The sequence below is a fragment of the Lipotes vexillifer genome, unplaced genomic scaffold, assembly GCF_000442215.2.
Source record: "Lipotes vexillifer unplaced genomic scaffold, Lipotes_vexillifer_v1.1 scaffold331, whole genome shotgun sequence".
Taxonomy (NCBI): Eukaryota; Metazoa; Chordata; class Mammalia; order Artiodactyla; family Lipotidae; genus Lipotes; species Lipotes vexillifer.
The window spans coordinates 242,839-251,792 of NW_006774049.1; the positions used below are offsets into that span (position 1 = coordinate 242,839).

The 8,954-nt window shown below is 43.5% G+C and overlaps 1 protein-coding gene across 2 annotated transcripts in view; it reads right to left on the reverse strand.

Moving 5' to 3' along the window:
• The window catches only part of RHOBTB1 (Rho related BTB domain containing 1), a 71,133-nt gene that overhangs the window by 6,753 nt on the left and 55,426 nt on the right, over positions 1-8,954 (reverse strand). For both annotated transcript variants that reach the window (XM_007448634.1, XM_007448635.1), the window contains one exon: positions 2,735-2,885. In XM_007448634.1, coding sequence (XP_007448696.1) covers positions 2,735-2,885 — 151 coding nt within the window. The remainder of the gene's footprint in view (positions 1-2,734; positions 2,886-8,954) is intronic.

Here is an 8,954-nt window from a genome sequence, read left to right on the forward strand (position 1 = left end):
CCAGACTTCTAAGATGAATTCAAACTGTGGTTCTGAGACTGAGCTGTGTCTTGCCTCTATTAGGCTGTTGCCCGCCTCTGGCACTGACGTGTCGGTACGGTCTTGGCCCGGCATTTCTTGCTCTTCTAGTATATGGTCCAAATCACGCTTACTTTCTGCTCTGGTTCTATCGATACATACTTCCTTGTTATTCAGTACGCCCCCATCTGGTCAACAGGGTATCAAGATTGGGATGGTTTCTTTGACACAAGCTTCCTCAGCTCGACTGACAAACAAAGAACCATTTGGAACTAAATCTCCCAGAGGGAGGAGTCACTGGGTTGTTTTTTAATAAATTTATTTATTTTATTTATTTATTTTTGGCTGCGTTGGGTCTTCATTGCTGCACGCGGGCTTTCTCTAGTTGCGGCGAGCGGGCTTCTCACTGCGGTGGCTTCTCCTGTTCTGGAGCAGGGGCTCTGGGCTCACGGGCTTCAGTAGTTGTGGCACATGGCCTCAGTAGTTGTGGCACGTGGCCTCAGTAGCTGTGGCGCACGGGCTTAGTTGCTCTGCGGCATGTGGGATCTTCCCGGACCAGGGCTCGAACCCATGTCTCCTGCACTGGCAGGAGGATTCTTAACCACTGTGCCACCAGGGAAGTCCAGTCACTGGGTTTTAAATTTTAGGGAACTGCAATACTTCTTGATATTCATTTAACACTTTGCCTTGCAAGGCATTTGCACCCCAGAAACTGACTTTTAAACACTATGGTCTAAACACTCTATACTACACACCAAACACTATATAAAGGATTAAAGGAATCACCTTAGGAAGGTATTTACTAAATAATCATAACAGTTAATAATAGCATTTAATAAGAAAAGTACTCATACACAGAAGTCTATAGTTCACACAAGAAGGTTCCTTTGGGTCAGTTTCTTTCATGGAGAAATCCGTCCCCTGTTTTCATCACCACACTTAATATTGAAGCAAAAATGGCACTGCTTCAAGACTGATCGCAAACCTTGTTCAACAGATTTGCCTCCAAATTACTTTTGACTATTTAAAAAAATTCAATTTATTTTCAAAGCACAAATACTTGTAAAAACTGGACAAATGGCTTGGGACTCTTACTTCTGAAAAAAAAGAATTGCCCATTGCAGCCTCCTAGAGTTAGTATTTAAAAAGCAGCAATACTCATTTGAATCTGTGACTTCAGGTATATTGGTTAAAAACTGTTTAAAAAAATGAATAGAAATACTTCAACCATCTCTTGTTGTCCAACTGGTGAAGAAGGGAGGTCAGGAGAAAACTTTGATCTCCAGTTGGTTGAGTGTAGTAGAAACCTGGAATACAGAGAAATAAATCTTTTCTCTAAAGACACTGGCAGAAAGTCAAGGGCAGGTATGACTGGTTGGTTTGTTCATACATTCATTTTCATTTAATGATTCAACAAATCTTTACTGAGAACCTCATATGCTCAGGCACTTTTCTGAGTGCAGGCATAAGCCGGTGAGCGAAACAGGCACTGTTCTGCTTTCATGGTTAATAGGAGTCAACTAAATGTAGCAATAAACATCCTTATCGCTAATCGAAACCTTTGGTGAATGAAGCACAAGGTTTAAATTCAAGAAAAAAAATATTCGAAAGCGTATATCTTATTTTGACCTGCTTTGGCTTACCAACTGAGCAAATCTAGAAATGATACATAAGACTCTGTGAAGTTAAACCAAGTCTCCCTTTTTCCCAGAATGATCTTGACAATGTCAGAACATTTTCTAAAATAGCTTTAAGAAAACCACTTACATAACGCTTACTAGGTGCCAGACACTGTTCCTAAGGACTCTCTCTCTCTCTTTATATATAATCTCTTAACTCATTTAATCTTCATAACTCTGTAGTAGAATATTATGATCCCCATTTTAAAGAGAGAGAAAGCTGAGACACAGAGCAGTTAAATCAAGTAGGAAATCATCCAGCCAGTAAATAGCGGAGCCAGGATTTGAACCCAGGCAATCTGGATCTGTAGCCTGTGTTCTTAACCACTGCCTCCTACTGCCTCTTTCTTTCTTTTTTTCTTTTTTTTCGTGGCTGTATTGGGTCTTCGTTGCTGAGTGTGGGCTTTCTCTAGTTGAGGTGAGCAGGGGCTACTCTTCGTTGCAGTGCGCGGGTTTCTCACTGTGGTGGCTTCTCTTGTTGCGGAGCACGGGCTCTAGGCATGTGGGCTTCAGTAGTTGCAGCACGCAGGCCCAGTAGTTGTGGCACTCAGGCTTAGTTGCGCCGCAGCATGTGGGATCTTCCCGGACCAGGGATTGAACCCGTGTCCCCTGCATTGGCAGGCAGATTCTTAACCACTGTGCCACCGGGGAAGTCCCCTGCCTCTTTCTTAGACTCTGTGTCTGAACACACATTATGGGGATAAATGGACACAACAGCTTTATTTCCAATTCTGTGGTCCACCCACAAATGAGGCAGAGGGCATAGAGCATGGGCCTCAGGGGCAGGGGCCATGCATTACTCAGCTTTAAATGTGCATCAGCAGGACCTACTACAAAGTAGGTGCTTAAAAAATAGTTGCTGAATTGAACTGGGCTGTCTGATACATTTGATCAGTTCATATCACCCTGTACATGACAGTCCTATATTGGGTGATAAAAAATTAATTTTTATTCCCTGGAAATCTTATTTTTGCTTAAATGCGATTTTGAGAAATAAGACAGTCAGACACCGCATGGCCCTGAGTCATCAGCCTTACCTGCAAGTGCAACCAAGTGTGGCAGGCAAAATCTGTTTGCCAAGGCAATTAGTTCCAGTGGGTCCAGGTCCAAGTTAGGTGACAACTGCTTGGTATAAAGATAATCCAGTACCGCCTGCATTGACATCTTGTTTATGTTCGGGAGATATACCTGAAATGTTATTTGAAAAGGTAAGTTCTGCTGAAGAAAGCAGTGGGCACATTTTCAGGCTCTACTGCTTGTAAATATCCCCACTGTGTGATTCATTGTTAGTGAGTCTGGGACACCTTGCTTTGAGGCTGTGCAGAGAAGTCATTTACTATTTATGGCTTTAAACATAACCGTTTGATTTGTAGATGACAAAAAGGTGGGGGCTGCCTGACAAAGCCTGATTTGGAATTTTTAAATGGCTGTTTGGGCTTATAAATCAGACAAATGGGCTGTAAATGTATGACATTATAGGCCCTCCTTGCCAAGTACCTTATAATACTCTATTGTGGGGAAAGAAATCTCCTAGCAACATGACAGGTGTTGGGGGGAGCTGCAAACTGCACCGTTGCTGACACATGACAGAGCCCAGCTCTCTAAGATGTCAAAACAAAGGATGAGCAGCCACCCTAGTTGTCACAGTGACTGGCTTGATTCCAACCTTCTTTCACTAAATGCTAGCATGGAATCAAATATACGTCAATAAAAAAAAATTAAAAAGTATATGTTAGCATGACATACACACTTTATTTTTCCTTTGGCATAGACATAGAACTCCTGGAACATTATCAGGTATCAGCAGATGCAGAGAATCCAGAGAAACCTGTGCTTGGGACATCTAGGGGAATGGCTGGGTATGGGGCATTGTTCCCTGGAGGATCCCCCTAATCTCCTTCCTGAGTACCTGTAGCCGTTGCCCATATTCCGACATGCTAGAGCTTGCTGGGGAGCCAGGGACCGCCTGGGAAGTAGAGTTCTGATTGGCTGGGCCTGGATCAACAGGGATATACCCGTTATAGCAGGTATTCTTCACTTTAGGCTTCTAACGCCACGAGACGTACGTACCCTGGCATAACACAGAATGGTGCCACCAGTGCTTGCTATTTGGAATGATGATAAGAATTAACCTAACAGAAGGCCTCCTGTGCACAAAGGACTGTGCTAATAAGCTTTCCACATGCGTTATCTATTTGATCCTCGTATCCTCCCTAGGAGGAAGAGACTATTATTTTTGCCATCTTACAGATAAAGGAATGGAGGTTCAGGGAGGTTAAGTCCAGCGCCCAGGGTCACAGAGCTAGGAGGTTGGGGCTGATATTTGAACCCAGGAAATATGATTCTAAAGTCTGTGTTCAGAACTGCTGTGTAGGACTGGAAACCCTTCATGGTAAGGAAGAAAGCTACACTACAGCACCTTATTTCACTAACAGTTTTTTAGAATTAGATTTCTAAGTTCAAAAGGATGAACAGTCATACACTTCTTAATTCTGGTAGTTAATAAACCTCTCTATACAACACAGAAAAATATATATCTATATATGATTACATTTATGAATTATATATGATTATATCTGTATATTATATATGATTACATCTGTACTATATATCTAATCTCTCTCCATATATTTGTATGTATGTGTGTGTGTGTGTGTACACACACACACACACACACACATAAAATGCCTCCACAATCTACAAGGGCCTTGTGGCCATTGCAGTCTTCTAGTGGTGTGGTTGCAGAACTGTTTAAGTTATAGCAACCATCTATATAATTTTCCTGCATAGACACCAGCCACTTCAGAGAGGGAATATCCTTTCAGACAGAGTTTCCCTAAGTGTATCAAAGGGAGGGCCCAGAAAAATTTCTAGAAATATTAAGAAAATTACCCCCTCCCCTCTCAGACAGAGCAAAAACAATTATGATTCTATTAATAAGCTGCGTGGGTTACTACCATCAGTGACTTGACAAGTGTGATCATTTCAAGTTTCTAGCACAACCTCTACAATAAATAAAACCTGGCAAGTAGAAACTATTACTTAGATCATTTTAAAATAAAGAAGCTGTTGTATTGTAATTGCTATTCCAGTGAATCTAACACTGGTTATATTTGTGTGTATATATGTTTATGTACACATGCATTTATCTTATACAGACATGAATTTATTTATGGCAAATGACATATGGCAAAATTTCATTTCTCTAGAATGGGGCTTGGATTAGTACACCTTTTAGATAACTGAAGGTTAATTAACTTGTGAAACTTTAAAATGTGGGCCACTGTGATAGTAAAAATATATACATTTTACAAAGTGCGAAGTGCTCTAAAGTATCAGTGATTATAAATATAAAAAAGTCCCAGGGCTTCCCTGGTGGCGCAGTGGTTGAGAGTCCGCCCGCCGATGCGGGGGACACGGGTTCGTGCCCTGGTCCAGGAAGATCCCACATGCGGCGGAGCGGCTGTGCCCGTGAGCCACAGCCGCTGAGCCTGCGCGTCCGGAGCCTGTTGCTCCGCAACGGGAGAGGCCACAACAGTGAGAGGCCCGTGTACAGCAAACAAACAAACAAACAAACAAAAAGTCCCAGAGCTTCCTATGAGCACCTGTTCTCTCAGGGATGGGGGGGATGTCTGCTGTTTCTGAAAATAATGGCTTGGGGGACAGGGCAAGAGGCCGGGGCAGGCCCAGAGATGTGTTGCTAGAATGCTCTGTGACCTTTGACAAATCACCCTCTCTGAACCTCAGTTTTCTCATCTGTGACATGGGAGAGGTCTGGAATAGATGACATCTAAAGCTTCTCTTCACTGAGATTACGGATTTTGAAGATACCCAGATGACTTTAGCGATTTTTGCTAAGAGTGTGTTCTAAGTAATGGCAAAATGGACATCCTAAATGAAAAGAAGTTGTTTCTGGCGGCCGGAGGTGACAGTGGATTCCAGCAAGCAGCCCTGGCCCAACACTTCCACTGTCTTCAGAGCATTCTGACATCTGTAATCATCCATGACCTACTGTTTCCTTCTTGCTTAATATAACACTAACATTTTTTTTTAAAGCAATGGCTCTTTTTGGCAAATAATGTTAGGGACCCTCAGAAGTAACCAGCAAATGAGAAAAAACTAAAACACTTTCAGAACACGCATTTCTTCCCCTCAATGCTGATTCTCTTTAAAAGGCTGTTTCTGTGATTTCGACATTTATAATGAACTGAATAGCAACAGAGCCACCGTTTTTATAGAACTTTAAAAAATAATACAAATACAAGAAATAGAATTAAAAATGTTGTGCCCTACCTGCTGAATGTAGCTTTAAAAAATATAAGAATATAATGCTACCCTAAACAACGACCCATATTCCAGTTTAGTTGGTTTAAAATTTTAATTGCGAAGATCAGCTCAGACTATCAGGTTTATAATTAGAGATGGTCTCATAGAGAATGAGAAAGTATTTTAGATCCAGAGCATTGCTTCCTACAAGCCGGGCATGCATTTTTAATGAACCACTTGCTGAGTACCCCTGGGGAGAAAATTATGCTTACTGCTACATTAAAAGTAATGAGAAAAACAGAAGTAAAATACAGTGTCTTCTTAAATATTAAATGACAAAAAAAAGTTAAAGGAACATCAGTGGGCATATTTTATTCCTTTCTGGATATGCATGTGAATTCTATTAATGCAAAAAAAAAAAAAAAAAGAGGCTGGATTTTGTGGAGGATGTCAGATTTTCAGAAGACAAAGAGTTAAAAGGTGGCCTAGAAAGAAAAGGCCCATGTGAATACCCGCCTCAATTAACCATTAAGCATTTATTGAGCCTTTAACCAAATGCCTCTTCTTACCCCCATAACCATCTCTACTACACTTGCTAGTTTAGGAAGGGAACTGGGGGCTTGTTACCTGAAGGTTTTTGGGGGACAAAGATCTTGAGCTCCTCATGGAAACAATTTAACAAGAATCCTCCAGGATAATAGTCACTGACACTCCTTGAGCCTTTGCATGTTCTAGGCACCAAATCTGATGCTTTACACGCGTATCCTCATGCCTTACCTGCGCTTTGAAAAAGGTCCTCCTGTGGTCCCCATTTTAGAGATGAGGACACAGGTCTAAAGAGGGTCAGACTCTTGCCCAAGGTCAAGCTGAGACTAGAGTTCATAACTATGTAAATTACAGTCTACCCTGGAAATCACGAGAAAGGGCGGGAAAGGCTGGACATATCCACAGCTCATGCCATTCTTCGTATACGAGGTGCCCTGGCACAGACCTTCGGTTGCTTGGTTCCATGGCCTTTGTCTCTTGAGCTGGGTTGAATCTCTACATCCCCATCAGGCTCAGCTGCAGTTCTCAATGGTGAGTGGCCTAGTCCTTAGGGGGTGGGGGGCAGGGTGAAGCTAAACAGGTGCTGTCCCTGGGAGCGGCTGTGACGCCGCATATGCGTGTGGTTCACATTGGCTGCCAAGTTTTTGTTTTGGTCACCTCTCCCGCACATTTTAATCTGGAGACAATTACAGTCCATTCTGGGAAGGGATAAAGGGGATTAGCATTTGTGAGGTCAGCTCCGACAGTGTCCCTTTGTGGGACAATGGGCTCCTGACCTCGATCAACTTCTCTCTGCTGGATGAAGAGCAGGCTATCTGCGGCACTCTCGGCACACACTTCAGAGAGCTGGAAAAAGAAGGGAAGCGAGCCTCTGGACTCTTTATCTCAGGAGATTACTGAAGTCGGCGACGTGCCAGTTGGATGAGGTTTTATGAATTGGTGGCTTCCCCCAATTTTCTTGGAAGTGAGAGGGAAGGAATATCATCAACGCTACCGGCATCCAAATAGGACTGGGGTCATTTTGCATTTAGTGCTTACGACGTGCTTTGCAAGTATCAACTGTCACACCTCACAACCACATTATGGGTTACGATCGCCTTTCCCAGATGGGGAGGCTGGAGCCCAGCAAGGTGGTCACTTGCCCAAGGCCACTCAGCTTTTTACGTAGGGGAGTTGGGGGATCTGAGCCTCAAGCCCTTTCTTCACTGGGTGGCCTCTACCAGCTGCTGTCATCTCAGTAACGATGCTCCCAAACACCTTTGATGGCCCAGGAAAGACTTCATTTAGCTACGGGTAAGGACCTCCTGGTTTACAAAGGCTGGCAGACACCAGAAGAGGTCATCAGGATAATTCTAACATCTTTTTCCCCAACAGCAGACAGTCTTTGGCTGGGGGTCAGTTTAGGAGCAGCTGTAGTTTTTTCTGGAAGCAGGAGGGTGGCCTAGTGACAGCTGGCTATCCTGGCTTGTGATTCTAGGATTCTGTTTCCCTACTTGGGGATGCAAACGCAGGCGTCTGGGTCACAAAGGGAGTGCTCAGATTTCTGGTGTGAGGGCCCCCCACCCCTTGGAAAAGTTAGCTATTGTTTTCTGTATTTCTGTTAGAAGTTTGGAGAGATGCTGAGATAAGCATAACAAGCCTCTTAGGACAATAAGCTTGTGTCCCCATGTTTTATTTTTTCTTAAAAAAGATGGTTAAGAAATACCTGCAAAACTCGACAGAAAAAATGCCTACCTCTAGACTAAAGTTAGAAATGCTTGAAGGGAATTTTTCTGTCTTTTCCAACAGTTTGTATAAAGGTGGAGATACAGGGTCTCCAAGATACTGCTTGCTCTGCTGTAAGAATATCCCTCTTTTGGAGATAGGGCCAGCATTTGACAGGTTACCCAGTGGCTTCTACTAGATGTAACAAGCACTCCAAGAGGCCTTTCAGAGGAGTCACCCTTTGCTCCATTACTGTTTCCCTAGAGTTGACAAACCCTAGAGTTGAGACAGATCAGGGCAGAGACTCGGAGAGTTGCAGCTCTAGGCACCTTGAGCGTGACCTAGTGCATCCCCCGTCTTGTGGATAAGGAGACCGAGGCACAAGGAGGTGGCTTTTTAAGATTCCCCCGTCTGTTACTAGAAGAGCTGAGCCCAGGACATAAGTGACTAAAGACACTTTTCAGTCTCCACCTTCTGGAAGATGGTCTGCCCCGCTTCGATGTTATTTTGAGAGTACCCTGCCTGGTGACATTTGTTAAAAAATATAGCTGAGCATGTTTTCAGGGACAAGGAGAGCTGTGAGGATGGAAGGATACAGGAGCACATAGGGGCTCACACGGAACAAGTGAGCGACAGACAACAGTTCCTCATAACTGCAGAATTAAGAAGATGGTGAAGGGGCTTCCCTGGTGGCACAGTGGTTGAGAGTCCACCTGCCGATGCGGGGGACGCGGGTTCGTG